The 16,601-nt window shown below is 41.9% G+C and overlaps 1 protein-coding gene across 1 annotated transcript in view; it reads right to left on the bottom strand.

The window, feature by feature from the left end:
• The window catches only part of WDFY2 (WD repeat and FYVE domain containing 2), a 194,522-nt gene that overhangs the window by 60,806 nt on the left and 117,115 nt on the right, over positions 1-16,601 (bottom strand). The window contains exon 4 of the mRNA XM_062194250.1: positions 3,293-3,347. Coding sequence (XP_062050234.1) covers positions 3,293-3,347 — 55 coding nt within the window. The remainder of the gene's footprint in view (positions 1-3,292; positions 3,348-16,601) is intronic.

The following is a 16,601-nucleotide window of genomic DNA, read 5'->3' as shown; positions in this document are numbered from 1 at the left end:
CAAATACAGGGGTATGAAGCAAGACTCCTACATTATACCTTACATGAAAATCCATTCAAAATGTATTAAAGACCTAAATCTATGACCTGATACCATCAAATTATTAGAGAAAATTCAAGAAACCCTACAAAACATTGGCATAGGCAAAGAGTTCTTGGAAAAAGACCCCAGAGGCACAGGCAATCAAAGCCAAAATCAACAAATGGGATTACATCAAATTGAAATGTTTCTGTACTGCAAAAGAAATACTCAGGAAAATGAAGAGACAACCAAAGAATGGGAGAAATTATTTGCAAACAATGTAACAGATAAAGGATTAATAACCAGAATATATAAAGAGATCAAGAAACTGCACAACAACAAAACAAACAACCCAGTTAAGAAATGGGCTAAGGACTTAAACAGACGTTTTTCAAAAGAGGAAACCCAAATGGCCAACAGACACATGAAAAACTGCTCAGGATCACTAGTCAGGGAAATGCAAATCAAAACCACAATGAGGTTTCACCTCACCCCAGTTAGAATGGTTTTCATACAGAAATCAACAAACAACAAATGCTGGAAAGAATGTAAGGAAAAAGGTACCCTAATCCATTGTTGGTGAGAATGTAAATTGGTAAAACTACTAAAGAAATCAGTTTGGAGATACCTCAGAAATCTGAATATAGACTTTCCAGATGGCCCAGTCATCCCACTCCTGGGAATTTATGAAATCAGCAAATAAGAGTCATCTGCACCCCCCATGTTTATTGCAGCTCAATTCACAATAACTAAGACATGGAATCAACCTAAATGCCTGTCAACTGAAGACTGGATAAAGAAACTATGGAATATGTACTCTATGTAATACCACACAGTGGTTAAAAAAAAAAAAAGAAATCCAGTCATTTAAACAAAATGGATGAATTCGGAAAACATCACAGTGAAATAAGCCAGTCCCAAAGGGACAAATATCCTATGTTCTCCCTGATCTGTGATAACTAATGGAGTACCTAAAAGGAAATCTGTAGAAGTGAAATTGACACTTTGAGAAGCAATGACTTGAATAGCCCTTGTCTTGACTGTCAAGGAACAGTTTTGTTTGTTTGTTTGTTTTTCTTAATGGAGAATGGGACTGGGAGGAGAAGGTGGGGTGGGAGGGGATTTATGATGGGAAGAATTACTATATTCCTAAAGTTGTACTTAGGAAACTTGTACTCATTAAATAAATGATTTCTTTGAATACAGAAAAAGAAAGAAAGAAAAAAAAAAAGAACCCAAATGCTTATAATTTTCCACACTCTGAAGGGGGTTCTTGAGCTCTGGAGGTACTAAAGGAGAGGGTGGATAATCACATTGATGAATGCAGTCAGAGACCACTAATGCTCTGGTTCTACGACACCGGGGTCTGGATAAACAAACCCCTCCCCCAGATTGCTGTTGATCTGTACTGTGCAGATGTTCTATGGTACACCACCAATGATGAAGGCACACTAAAACTGTCACTCTGTCCTTTGGACAACATGAAGACTCTAAGCACTTTCAACCATTCCACCAAACACAAATGGAGTTCCAGGTAAAGCAATTTTACTCTGATCTCCAGCTGGCTGCCATTTCCAGTGAGTGTAGGGTATAAGGAAGACAAAGACTGCTGTTGATCTGTACTGTGCAGATGTTCTATGGTACACCACCAATGATGAAGGCACACTAAAACTGTCACTCTGTCCTTTGGACAACATGAAGACTCTAAGCACTTTCAACCATTCCACCAAACACAAATGGAGTTCCAGGTAAAGCAATTTTACTCTGATCTCCAGCTGGCTGCCATTTCCAGTGAGTGTAGGGTATAAGGAAGACAAAGACTGGAGGTCATACCAACGTGGTCTGGTTCTGCACAGAGGGAGAAATCTTCCATCTGCTGGTTCACTTCCCAAATGGCCACAACAGTCAGGGCTGGGCCATATCGATATCAGGAGCCATGAACCTCTTCTGGGTCTCCCATGTGGCTGCAGGGGCCCAAGGATTTGGGTCTTCCTCTGCTGCCTTCCCAGGCAAATTAGCAAGGAAGCTGGATCAGAAGTGGAGTAGCTGGGACATGAACAAGTGCCTGTATGGGACGCCAGTGTCCCAGGTGGCAGCAGTACCCACTACGTCACAGTGCTAGCCCTGTGTTGCTCTGTTTTGGTCCTTAACTATTATAAGTACAGTCAGCCCTCTGTATCCCTGGTGTCACACCCATTGATTCAAACAACCACAGATTGGAAATATTTGGAAAAAAAAAATTGCATCTGTACTGAACATGTATAGACTTTTTTCTTCATCTTTATTCCCAAATAGTATAGTACAACAGCTGATTACATAGCATTTACATTGGATTAGGTATTATATGAACTCTACAGATGATCTTAAATATATGGAAAGGTACATGTGGGTTATGTGCAAATGTTGTATCATTTTTATAAAGCACTTGAGCATTCATAAATGTTGGTATTCCTGAGGCTCCTGGAACTAATCCCCCTACGGATACCAAAGAACAACTATAGTCTCCTGTGGCAGTGAAAACCAAGAATTTTTAAAAAAATATTTAATTACTTGAGAAGCAGTAAATATAAATATATATAAATAGATATATAAATGTTTATTTATATATATTTATATTTACTGCTTCTCAAGTAAATATTTTTTAAAAAATTTATATATATTATGTATAGAGAGAAAGGGAGAGAGAGGGAGAGATAGAGAGTGAGATCTATTAGTTCACTCTTGCAATGGTTGGAATGGAGCCAGGAGCATGATTTAGGTCTCTGACATGCATGGCAGGAACCTAATCACTTGAGCCATCATCGATGTCTTCCAGGGTATTCATTTCCAGGAAGCTGCAGTCAGGAGAAGGAGGTGGGTGTGGATCCCAGGTATATGATATGGGATATAATACAGGCTAAATGACTACCTAAGAAATATGTTATTATTTTTTTAAGGCAAGGAATTTTGGTTTGTTTTAATTTGGAAGGCAGAGAGCCAGAGACTTTTTCCATTCTCTGCTTCATTCCCCAAATGCCAGGAGCCCAGAACTCAATTATTTAGGTCTCCCACATAGTTGTTGGGGACCCAACTACTTTAATCATCATCTGATGCTTCCCCTGGTATGCATTAGCAGGAAACTAGAAGCAGAAGCAGAATCAAGACTCAAACTCAGCCACTCCAATAAGGCAAGCAGGCACCTCAAGTGGTATCCTAACTACTGTGCCAAATGCCCAGTCCTCAAGAAACATTTCAAAGTGTGGATAATGAATACACTCCTCTCACTTCCTACCTTGATAGTTTTTCACAGGAGTCATCTTGTTATAATCTTCTGACAAAATAAACTCCTGCCAAAAAAGAAAGGAAAATAATAAGTAAAAAGAAATTATGTAAATGAATGTTTTGGTAAAATTAGATTGTGTAAAACAAATATCATCAGAGAATTATTTCTAACATACATAACATTAGTATTTTGCCTACAAGCATTTTCATACATCTTTAAAAGTAACAATCCCAATTATGATCTAATTCAATTATTATGGGTTTTACCTTGCAACCCTTAAGTTAACTTCTTTTACACATGAAAAAAAACCAGATCGAGTTCAGAGTGTTGATATTGGCAACTCTGAAGGTGAACCTGATGAAAAGTACTTTTATTTCAAGGGTGTCACAAGTGAAAATCTGCTAGGTTCAGGTCAGTGAGAGAATGGATAACATTTGCACTAGTAGAGAAATAAATTATAAATACTTTAAAGATTCTATTTATAATATTAGCAATTTATTTTCCCCTGCTTACTATCTTTGCATCCCTTGGGCACCTGGCATACTGCCTTGGCACAGTGAGTATTAATAAATAGTGGTCAAACAGGTATGTGGAAGGCACCTCCCAGTCTGATGAGATTAGTTCAGGAAAAAAATCAGCTTCTATATAGCACATTGTATATACTCCTGTGGGGCCACATAAGACATGCATATGTGTAGTCATGTCAGCATTTATGCATTTAAACAGTGAGCCACATGTAGAAGCCAATCAAATGTTTATGAGGCCCAGGTTATGACTTTTTCGGCTTCTTGCAAATGCAAAATATCCATACATTCACCAAAGGTAAGTTACCAAAAGTAAGGAAAGCTGAGAAACATAGTAAATTGATGGCCTCATCTAAACTTAAAACCAGAAAAATGAATGGAATGGAAGCATTGAGAATTTTTCTTTGAAGACTTAAGGAAAGGAGAGTGGGAGAAGAGACATGGAAACTCTATTTGCTATCAAGGTGTTTACTGAGTTTACATAGTATGTGTAATTTTTTAGAAGAAAACTATTATGATTTGTGTGATAAATGTCACAAAGTTGAAGTAGGAGGTGCTGTGAGAGAGTATACATGTTCCTTTGGTTATTCATTTTTCTATCCCAGCCCCCTTTAAGAAGTAAATCTACAAATGGATTTTATTTATTTTTTTATTTTTTAAAAGATTTTATTTATTTATTTGACAAATAGAGGTACATACAGTGAGAGAGAGAGAGAGAGACAGAGAGAAAGGTCTTCCTTCTGTTGGTTCACTCCCCAAATGGCCACAAAGGCCAGAGCTGTGCCAATTCGAAGCCAGGAGCCAGGAGCTTCTTAATGGTCTCCCATGCAGGTGCAGGGGCCCAAGCACTTGGGCCATCTTCCACTGTTTTTCCAGGCCACAGAAGAGAGCTGGATTGGAAGAGGGGCAGCCTGGACTAAAACCAGCGCCCATATAGGATGCCGGCACCGCAGGCAGAGGATTAACCTAGTGCGCCATGGCGCCGGCCCCTACAAATGGATTTTCTTCACCAGGATTTTCTCAGTAATAACATTATTTGACTTGTCACTTTTTAAATTTGTATAATTATTCCTCCAAGGAGTGGCACTAAATCCACTTCTTAATTCCAAAGAGTTTTTAGCCTAACAATTGAGCAGAGCTGACTAATTTTTGAAGAAGTAAAGTGGCTTGCCCATTGAAGACTCAACTGTGGTAGGCACAGCTTCCATGTGCCTAAGCAACAATTCACTGTCAGCCTTTAATCCCAGGCAAGAGCCCCTGGCCCTAAGCCCCACTCCTTAGGGAGCACCAAATACCTTAGCAGATATAAAAAATTTATTTCTTAAAGACAACTGTCTCTACTAGGGCAAGTGTTTACTGAATTCATATAGTTCATGTTATTTTTAATTTACTGAAGTACTTCTCTAGCTTGGGCAAAAGATATTTCACTTACTTTTGGAACAAGACAAGGTATAAAATAAAATAACTTCTCACAAAGGTTTGTATATGCAGGCAAAATAAAATTACCAGTCCACTGCATGGTAAGCCTACTTTTTTTTTTTTTTTTTTGACAGGCAGAGTGGACAGTGAGAGAGAGAGAGACAGAGAGAAAGGTCTTCCTTTTTGCCGTTGGTTCACCCTCCAATGGCCGCCGCGGCTGGCACGCTGCGGCCGGCACACCACGCTGATCCGATGGCAGGAGCCAGGTGCTTCTCCTGGTCTCTCATGGGGTGCAGGGCCCAAACACCTGGGCCAACCTCCACTGCACTCCCTGGCCACAGCAGAGAGCTAGCCTGGAAGAGGGGCAACTGGGACAGAATCCGGTGCCCCGACCGGGACTAGAACCCGGTGTGCCGGCGCCGCAAGGCGGAGGATTAGCCTAGTGAGCCGCGGCGCCGGCCTCTGTCTCTCTCTAACTCTGCCTGTCAAAAAAAAATATATATATATAACCATGGGAATATGATAATAAAAACATGTAACCTTGGAAAAAAAATGGGGATATTTGTCAGTTTTTATTATTTTCTTTAATCATAGAAACCATTTGCTATTCTAAGAAATATAAAAGAGATAAACATCTGAAGTTCTTTGTGACACCATTTCTTGGAAAGAAGTATTACGGAAAGTATTAATGTAATAAAATATAAAAAAAACAAAACGTTAAGCCACTTAGCAATGCTTTTTTGTTTTTAACAAATCACACGTATCTTTCCAAGAGGACCTATGAACATCATTCTTAGTAAGAACTGGCATAGGATGGAGGCACTCCAGAGTTCTTTTACTGATGACTGCTTCCAGATTTCTTATTAAAAATATTCTAGAAAACGTATTGTATTTTTATGTAACTCTAATGATAAGTAGCTCTACAAAATTTCTAAAAAGAGAGTCAATGGTTCAGAAAATTTCTAAAAAGAGTCAATGGTTCAGAAGGTTATGACCATTTAAAATTTGACAGATATTTCCAAACTGAGTTTTTTTTTTTTATTTTTTTTTACTTAAAGATTTTTATATATTTACTTGAGAGGCAGAGTTACACAGAGAGGGAGAGACAGAAAGAGATTTTCCATCTGCTGGTTCACTCCCCAAATGGCCACAATCGCCGGAGTTGGGCCGATCCAAAGCCCGGAGCTTCTTCTGTGTCTCCCATGCAGGTGCAGAGGCCCAAGCACTTGGGCCATTTTCTACTGCTTTCCCAGGCCATAGCAGAGAGCTGGATTGGAAGAGGAGCAGCTAGGACTTGAACCGGTGCCCATAAGGGATTCTGGTGCCGCAGGCGGAGGCTTAGCCCATTAAGCCATAGCGCTGGCCCCCCGCCAAGTTGCGTTTTTAAAAGATTTTCTCTATCAACACTCACCAACAATACTCTATCACCTAAATATTTCTAATGCTATAGTATATTAAATAATACAGATCTTCAAAAAGTTCATGGAAAATGTGCATTATGAAAAAATTATGCATAGATATCAAATTTTTAGAATTAAAATAAGTTTATCTTTTAACTCCCTTTTCCATGAACTTTCTGAAGTACCCTCATATAAAAAAAAAGTTAGGAATTGTCTCCATCTTCAACCTCATCCATCTGAGGCATCCAAATTCAAAAACATTCAAAGGGAGATGGGAAATAGCTGGTAGATGAATCCCCACTCCATCCCTCCCTCTAGTGGATGCTTGCAAAAACCGGTGTTTCCGTTTGTCCGGAGAGTTATGTGTCCTGGAGCACCAGCTGGTCTCCTTCACAACACTTGAACAAGCCTGCTGTTTGAGTTTGCTGTTCCTTCACTTGCACTGATGATCTTGGACCTCCAAATAAAGTATTAGCATTTAAGCTTTCCCTCGGGACATTTTCCAGGGAACCAGACTAACCCAAGATTTGAATAGAAAATTTAAAGAACAGGAAATGAAAATGGCAAATTAACACATCAAAAGTGCCCTAGCTCTTAAACAGGACAATACTCATAAACCACAATTAAATATCTTTTATTTCTTTTTGCTTCAATGTGACAAAAACTGAAAAGTTAGGAATGACCAATGCTGATCAGATATGGGAAAATAGGTTATCACATGACAGTGGGAGTGGGTGGAGGAGTGAATGGCTATATACTTTCTGGAAAGTGATCTGGCAATGTTTATCAAGATATTAAATGTCCGGGTTGGGAGCCAGCACTGTGGCATAGTGGGTAAAGCTGCTGCCTGCAGTGCCAGCTTCCCATATGGGTGCCGGTTCAAGTCCCGGCTGCTCTACTTCTGATCCAGCTCTCTGCTATGGCCCAGGAAAGCAGTAGAAGATGGCCCAAGTGCTTGTGCCCCTGCACCCATGTGGGAGACCTAGAAGAAGCTCCTTGCTCCTAGCTTCAGATTGGCTCAGCTCCGGCCATTGCAGCCATTTTGGGAGTGAACCAGAGGATAGAAACATCTCTTGGCTGGCGCTGCGGCTCACTGGGCTAATCCTCTGCCTGCGGCGCCAGCACCCTGGGTTCTAGTCCTGGTTGGGGTGCCGGTTCTGTCCCGGTTGCTCCTCTTCCAGTCCAGCTTTCTGCTGCGGCCCGGGAGTGCAGTGGAGGATGGCTCGGGTCCTTGGGCCCTGCACCCGCATGGGAGACCAGGAGGAGGCACCTGGCTCCTGGCTTTGGATTGGCGCAGCGCCGGCCGTAGCAGCCATTTGGGGGGTGGGCCAGCGGTGGGGGAGGACCTTTCTCTCTGTCTCTCTCTCTCTCTCAATGTCTAACTCTGCCTATCAAAAAAAAATTTAAAAAAAAATTTCTCTCTGTAACTCTGCCTTTCAAATAAATAAACAAATAAATATTTACAAAAAATGCAGGGGTTGGCATTGCAGCACAGCAGGTTAATGGCTGCCTGCAACATTGTAATCCCATATGGGAGCTCAGTTCAAGTCCTGGTTGCTTTGTTACCAATCCATTTCTTTGCTAATGTACCTGGAAAAGCAGCAGAAGAATGCCCAAGTACTTGGGCCCTGCCACTTATGTGGGAGACCTGGATGGAGTTCCTGACTCCTGGATTCAGCCTGGTCCAGCCCAAGCTGTTGCAGCCATTTGGGGAGTGGGTCCATTGATGGAGGATTTCTTTCTCTTCTCTTTCTCCCTCTCTCTGTCATTCTGCTTTGATTATTTTAAAAGATTTTATTTGTTTACTTGAGTTAGAGAGGCAGAGGCAGAGAGAGAGAGGTCTTCCATCCGCTGGTTCACTCCCCAGGTGGTTGCAACGGCTGGAGATGCACCAATCCCCAGCCAGGAACCAGGAGCACGAGCCAGGAGCTTCTTCCAGTTAATACATCTTTAAAAAAGATAGTATGGGGCCAGCACTGTGGCGCAGCAGGTTAACGCCCTGGCCTGAAGCGCCAGCATCCTATATGGGTGATTATTTGAGTCCCGGCTGCTCCACTTCCAATCCAGTTCTCTGCTATGGCCTGGGATTGCAGTAGAATATGGCCCAAGTCCTTGGGCCCCTGCACGTACGTGGGAGACCCGGAAGAAGCTCCTGGCTCCTAGCTTCGGACTGGCACAGCTCCGGCTGTTTTGGCCTTCTGGGGAGGGAACCAGCGGATGGAAGACCTCTCTCTCTGTCTCTACCTCTCTCCGTAACTCTTTCAAATAAATAATAAAATAAATCTTTAAAAAAAAAGAAAAAGAAAAGTAAATATGCATAATCTTTGAGCCAGCAATCTCTTCTGCATATACATCAGTTCATATGGATTTACATATAAAAGACCTTTCTTGCCATATTCCTTTTTTGGGGGGTAAGGGCCAGACTTTACACTTCATTTACTTGAGCAAGTGTTGGGGAAGAAGAAATACACCAAGAGCATGTGGGTGGAGGAACACAGCCTGTTCGAGGCCCTTTACATCCTGGGCCTCAGTTTCCCTGCATTAACTATCCCATCCTCACCCACCCACCCACCCTGAGCAGTTGGTGGTTTTGCCATCCCCTACTGTCCCTGTCTCCTGATGTCCATCCCCTGTCAATCAGGAACCAGGATGACGGTGATTGTCATCTGGGGTTTGCCACTCCCTTCAGGTGTTTGAAACTGGTGAGACCCCAAACTGTTGCCTCAGAACCTAGAGACCTGTGGTCATGGCCTCTCCTGGCATAAGAGAAGATGGAAAAGAAGTGGAGAGAGTTAGGATAAAAGGAGAGCTAAAGAGGGCTGGGGTCAGAGGTCAGCCACAGGCTTCAGGATGGCAAATGTACCCTCGATGCTGAGTGGCCTCTGTACCACAGCCCAAACTCCAGATTCTAGGCCTGTGTCCCTGGCCCTGGAGCAGGTATGGGCCAGGCCCAGGAATACGGCTATGGAACCAGGTGTGGGGTCCCCAGAGCACATGGCTGAGTAGCATTCCCCTGGGAAGGCTCCCAGGTTCAGGATCAGTTGGTCACTGAGCATCCAGGCCTTCAGGTGGCCAGGGTTGCCCTTCTGCACTGTTGATAAGGTCTTGGCTCAAGGCTGTGGCTACCACCTCCAAGTGCTATGCTGCAGTTACCTGAGGTTCCAGGCTGATGGCATGCAGCTCCAACGGAGCTCCAGGTTCCTCTGCAGAGCCTGCAGGAAGCTGCAGAGGCTGCTCTAGTCGCTGATGTTGAGGGGCAGGAAGTGGTTGTCACTGAGCAGACACACATTCCCTGCTGCCTGTGCCATGGCTTGGTGGCTGCTGAAGCCTGATCACAGATGTAGGCAATGATCATGGAGCAGATGCTCAGGAAGTGAATGAAGAACAGGTAGCTGCTGCTAGCACCAGAGAGCTCAGGCTGGGGACCAGGCCACACTCTGGGCTGCTGCCATTTAAGAACCTAATCCAGCTGTCACAGATGCTAAGTTCTTTGATACCTGGTGAGTGGATCTGGTGGAAGAGGAAGCCAGTCTCACAGCAAGCCCATCCACAGCTCCAAACAGGCGTGTATTCTGCCTGTACCCCAGTCTCCTGCCACTGCGGTCCCACTGGCACTACAAGGCTAGTACCACTTGTCATTTTTTCTTTCTTTCTTTTTTTTAATATTTATTTTATTTATTTGAAAGTCAGAGTTATACAGAGAGAGAAGGAGAGGTGGGGGAGGGGGGTCTTCCATCCACTGGTTCACTCCCCAGTTGGCTGCAACAACCGGAGCTGCACCAATCCTTAGCTAGGAACCAGGAGCTTCTTCCCGGTCTCCCACTCAGATGCAGGGGCCCAAGGACTTGGACCATCTTCTACTGCTTTCCCTGGCCATAGCAGAGAGCTGGATCGGAAGTGGAGCAGCTGGGACTCAAGTCATCGCCCATATGGGATGTTGGCACTGCAGGCAGTGGCTATACCGGCTATGCCACAGCATTGACCCCTTGTCATATTTTTGTAATTGTAAAAAACAGCTGACAAGTGGAATGTCCACTTAAAGGGGAAAGTATTTGAATAGATATGGCATATGTATTTTATAAAGGATTATATGGCCACCATAAAGTTAGAATAATGTGCTTCCTGGAAGGGTAGCTCTGATATATATATTTTTTACTTATTTATTTGACAGGTAGAGTTATAGACAGTGAGAGAGAGAGAGAGAGAGAGAGAGAGAGGGAGAGAGAGAGAGAGAGAAAGGTCTTCCTTCCGTTGGTAGACCCCCCAAGTGGCCGCTATAGCCAGCGCACTGCGCCGAAGCTCTGATATTTTTTAAGTGTCTATATTGTGACCTTAGTTTTGTACATCAAAACAAAACAGAAAACCTTATATCCCTTTATGTCTCATTATGTTTTTTAAAAGGATTAAAAGAGATATGTGGAAGGACACAGGAGACTGTTAATGCTGGTTACATACACTGGCTGCCTCCTCAGCCCAGCACTTATTGTCATGGTCATCTGGGGAGTAATCCAGGGGATGGCAGCTCTTTCTGTCTGGGTGGTTTTGCCTCTCAGATAAATAAAGATAAAAACACAAAGAGACTAAAAATAATCTCCATCTGCTTTTATGATTATTTTCTTTGGGTGTTTTTCTAGAAATGGAATTACTGATGTAAAGGTAAAATATTTCTAAAGTTCCGGATAAATATTACCAATATTTTTCCTAAAGAGTTTACACCAATTTATGTCCCCACCATTTGTATACAATAGTGCCTATTTTATTCAAACTTAGTCAACATATTCTAAAATATAGTATTACTTGAGAAAAATGAAACTTTTATTAGCCTTAGGTATTTCTTTGATTTTGATTTTTCTGCTAGCTTTTAAGAGTCTATTTATTTATTTTAGATTAGTTTATTTGAAAGACAGAGTTAACAGAGAGGCAGAGAAAGAGAGAAAGAGAAAGAGAGAGAGAGAGAGAGAGAGAGAGACTTCCATCCACTGGCTCATTCCCCAGATATCCACAATGGCCGGAGCTGTGCCAATCCCAAGCCAGGAGACAGGAGCTTCTTCTGGGTCTCCCATGCGGGTACAGGGGCCCAACAATAGATGTTTTTCCAGGCCATAGCAGAGAGCTGGATTGGAAGTGGAGCAGCCAGGACTTGAACAGGCACCCATATGGGATGCCTGCACTGCAAGCAGCAGTTTTTCTTGCTACACCACAGCACCAGCCCCTATTTTCTTAATTGTATCTAAGTAGTATTTCTTAATGCTGAGACCTGAATTTTATTCAGTTAAATATAATATTATCATTTGAGATGTCCATTATTTTAAACTTAGGATGTTCTTCTCTGTAGATTGTCTACTCTATTTACCTCTACTACTTCTTCTTCTTCTTCTTTTTTTTTTGAAGGCATTGTACATTCAAAGCTCTTTAAAGCTCCGAGGATTTTTCCTAGTACAAGACACACAGGTGAGATTAAAAATTGATCTTTTTCTTAAGAGTAAACCAACTTCTGCAGCACCATTTATTTAATAGCTTTTCCCATGCACAACAGACTTGTGATGTCTTCTTCATGGTACTGAATACTCTTCTAGATAATTGGGTCTGTTGGGGATAACCCAACTCTGCTCTATTAACTGCTGTTCTATTCCTGTGCCAGAGCAAAATGATTTCATTATTACAGATATAAAGTATGTGTTAGGGGCAGGTATTGTGGCACAGGAGTTAAGACGCTGTTTGGGCAGCCCATATCCGGTGTCATAGTGCATGAGATCAGGTTCTACTTCTGATCCAGATTCTTGCCACCCATGTGGGAGACCCATATGGAGCTCCTGGTTCTTGGCTTTAGCCTGGCTCACACCAGGCTGCTGCATTCATTTGGTAATGAATCAGCAGATGGAAGATCTCTGCTGCTCCACCTTTCAAAGTAATAAGTAAATGCTATTTTTTAAAGAAAATGAACATTTTTTTAAAAATTATATGTCAACATGTGTATCCTAATTGCTCTTCTTTAAAAAAAAAAAAGCAGGGAGATTATAATTAAAGTCATCTTTTCACACACCAATAAGAAGATTTTTACTTAAATTGCATTAAACCTATAAATTCAGGAAGAAATGACATTTAAAGGTCTTCTTTTATGTATATTAGTAAATTTTTATAATTGTTTTCAACTATATACTTTTTGAAATTATTTCTAGATTTCTTCTCTTCTTAACGTCTGTGAATGAGATCCCTTTTGTATCACTTTAGAACACTAAGTAAAACAAGACAGATTTACAGGTGGTACTTTGGGGCCCAAACTGAGAAACAGTGCTATCACAGTTCCTGGGAGGCTCACTACTAAACCCCCTTAAAAATTAATTTGTGGCAGTTGGGTGAGGCGATCGATACTAGATGAGTACTGGGCCACAAGGGACATTCAACACACTTGTAACTCCAAGGGCAGAAAGAAGCACCACTCTCTTCCTAAGCTTTAGAAGGAAAGGAAGGGGGCTCTTTCTCTGATGCTTCAGACCAAATTACAGAAGGAAAAGGAAATAAAACTGGCCAGTCTATATAAGCTGCAATGTTATTAGCAGCCAATGCTTTTGGCTTGTGGGGAAGTAAAGAAAAAAGACAGAGAAAGCTATTCAGCTTCTTTGTATGTTTGTCAATGCCTTTTCTGCTCCTGTTTGTCTCTGAATTCTTATGAAAACTAAGCCTTGTAAAATGAATCAATCAAATTGTAACATGACTATATCTGGGCAACATGATATTTGAAAAATGCTGCTAGCATGTCCTGTCATTAAAGAATGTACAAGGAGGCCCAAGCCTGTGTATACCCATGCCATTCACAACTCTCTTGTGGCATGTTTCACAAGAACCGGCATTATTGTCTGTTGGAGTATAAAAACACATCTGTCAAGTGGATACATTGCTTTTTGTTTGGTAACAGGTCACCTTATCGGAGACAAGCTGTTACTCAGCCTCTGTCAGTCTGTGTAAGAGGTCAAAAAGCAGTACTTTGTGTTTCCACTCAGATGAAAGGTATGACTTTGTTTGCTGGCCGCCCTTAGGCTCCTACACTTCACAAGTTCTCAGCGTTATCTTGGATCCTTCTGTGAAAGACAGGAAATAATGGACAGGAAGACTAGAGCCCACAGTGCTGTGTGGCGGCTTATGGTTCCATTCAGTGACTGGGCTTGGCAGGGGCACAGTACGGCCTAGGAATGGTACAGTGGTTTTGGTATTTGTGTCTTCCAAATTAAGTGTAAAAACTTAATTATTAGGGCCAGAGCTGTGGCATAGCTATAGGATACCAGCATTCCATATGGGCACTGGTTTGAGTCCTGGCTGTTCCACTTTGGATCTAGCTCTCTGCTACTGGGAAAGCAGTAGAAGATGGCCAAAGTGCTTGGGCTCCTGCACCCACGTAGGAGACCCAGAAGAAACTCCTGACTCCTGGCTTCGAAACAGTCCAGCTCCAGCAGTTGCAGCGATTTGGGGAGTGAACCAGTGGATGAAAGACCTCTCTCTGTCCCTCCCTTTCTCTCTCTGTAACTCTGCATTTCAAATAAAATAAATCTCCTAAGAGATTATTTTATTAGCTCACTTGGCTATTCCTCCACCTGCGGCGCCGGCACACCGGGTTCTTGTATGAGTTGGAGTGCCAGATTCTGTCCCGGTTGCTCCTCTTCCAGTCCAGCTCTGCTGTGGCCTGGGAAGGCATTCGAGGATGGCCCAAGTGCTTGGGCCCCACACCTGCATGGGAGACCAGGAGGAAGCACCTGGCTCCTGGCTTCGGATCGGCACAGCGCGCTGGCCGCAGCAGCCATTTGGGGGGTGAACCAACGGAAAAGGAAGACTTTTCTCTCTGTCTGTCTCTCTCTCTCTCTCACTGTCTAACTCTGCCTGTCCCCCCCCCCCCCCAAAAAAAAATCTTAATAAAAAATCCCACTTAATTGCCAATGTGACAGCATTAAGAGATGAAGACTTAAGGAGGTGATTAACATGAAGGTGAAACCCTCATGAATGGGATTAGGATCCTTACAAAAGAGGTGTGAAGGATCATGCATCTCTTCTCCCCTTATATCTCTTCCACCATAATATCTTAAATACACTCACAAACTATATACACAATTTAACTTTTAGTTTCTTGCTTTATTTGAAAGTTTGTCAACGATCCCTTATTTCTTAAAACATAGCACTACTACTTTAAGGAAAAAAAATCTAGATTATTAGCTACTTCTTTTCTGTCAAGTCCTTTGCATATTGGTGATATGAACTAACTTTTAATTTTGAAGAGCAGAATTATAGTTATATTCCTGACAGAGACTTCCTTCTCCTCCTCCTCCTTCCCCTTCTTGAAAAATACGTTTCAAATCAACCAGCAAAATCATTCAAATTGATAAATAGGATTTTTAAAGATTGATTTATTTATTTGAAAAGCAGAGTTACACAAAGAGAGAAAGAGGGAATGAGAGAGAGAGAGAGAGAGAGAGAGAGCTTCCATCCACTGGTTCACTCCCCAAGATGGCAGCAGTGTTGGAGCTGGGCTGATTTGAAGCCAGGAGTTAGGAGTTTCTTCTAGGTCTCCCATGTGGATACAGGGGCCCAAGGACTTGGGTCATCTTCTTCTGCTTTCCCAGTTGCATTAGCAGGAACCTGGATCAGAAGTGGAGCAGCTAAGACATGAAGGGGTGCCTATACGGGATACCAGTGCTGCAGGAGGCAGTTTTATCCTCCACACCACAGTGCTGGCCCCAAACAAGACTCAAATCCAAATGTGATAAAGAGTGAAGGAAGAGAAAATATCTGTTTAACTACCTAACACAAGTATCACATAAGAGTAAACAGCTTTGAGGTAATCTTGCATGCGTGCCTACGCAAAGCCATTAATGAAGAGATAAACACATCAAAAAGTCTGGTGTACCAAGAGGTACTGGACAGAGTTGTCGTCTTTCGGCATCCGCTTTCATAAAAGAGAGTGTGGTGTAAAGGCAAGAGCAGTCTGAGATTAGTAAACCTCTCTCGTTGTATTCATGTTTTAATCCATTTCTGTGTCTGCTTTAGAAATGTCCAGAATGTTGTCAAACATATTACTCAGTGTCAGAATTGCTAATTGAAATGAGAGTGATTTTTATTGTAGTGAAAAAAAAAAAAAAAAAACCATGTAACATTAAAGTTACCACCTTCATCCTTTTTGAGTACACAGTTTAGTAGGGCTAAGTGTATCCACAGCATTGTGCAACAGATCTCTATACCTTTTCCATCTTGCAGAAAACACTCATTTTTCTTCCTCTCCACCCCCAGCTCTTGGTTAACTACCTTCTTCCTCCTTGGTTCTATGATTTTGACTGCTTGAGATATTTCATATATGTGAAATCAAAACATCTTTCTAGGACTAATGTCTTCCAGGTTCAATCATATTGTAGCAGGCGACAGAATTGTTGTATGTATACACTATATTTTCTCATCCATTCATTTGTTGATGGATGCTTGAGTTTCTTCTATTCTCACTACTGTGCATAATGCTATAATGAACATGAGCATGCAAATATCACTTCAAGACTCTGCTTCCAATTCTTTTGGAAATATACTCTGAAGTAGAACTGCTGGATCATATATGGTGATCCTATTTTTAATTTTTTGAAGAATTTCCGTATATAAGCAAATGACTGATTTAAATTCATTATCAGAAATATATTATTACCTTTAAAACTGACTTCTTTTTCCTCACATAGTTTCAAGATTAGTAGTATCTTTTTCTTGCCTCAGATACCAGGAGGTTCTGAATCAAATTCAAGTCTTTACCATACCAACTCTGCTCATCGTCATAATTTGCATACTTGTGTTATTCCAGGTTTTACTCAGGCTTTTTTGGTTGCAACACAAACCACTGCAGAGGATTTACTGCAGAAACACAGAGGCTACCGGCCAATGAGGCTGCTCTAGCTATCCTCTGCCTCTTCACAGACTCAGGGCCCCTCTCCTGGCATCTCTGATTTTTCCGAT

This window comes from Lepus europaeus, chromosome 6, assembly GCF_033115175.1.
Source record: "Lepus europaeus isolate LE1 chromosome 6, mLepTim1.pri, whole genome shotgun sequence".
Classification (NCBI taxonomy): domain Eukaryota; kingdom Metazoa; phylum Chordata; class Mammalia; order Lagomorpha; family Leporidae; genus Lepus; species Lepus europaeus.
Note: the sequence above shows the minus strand (reverse complement) of the source record. Positions and strands in the feature narration are given on the sequence as shown.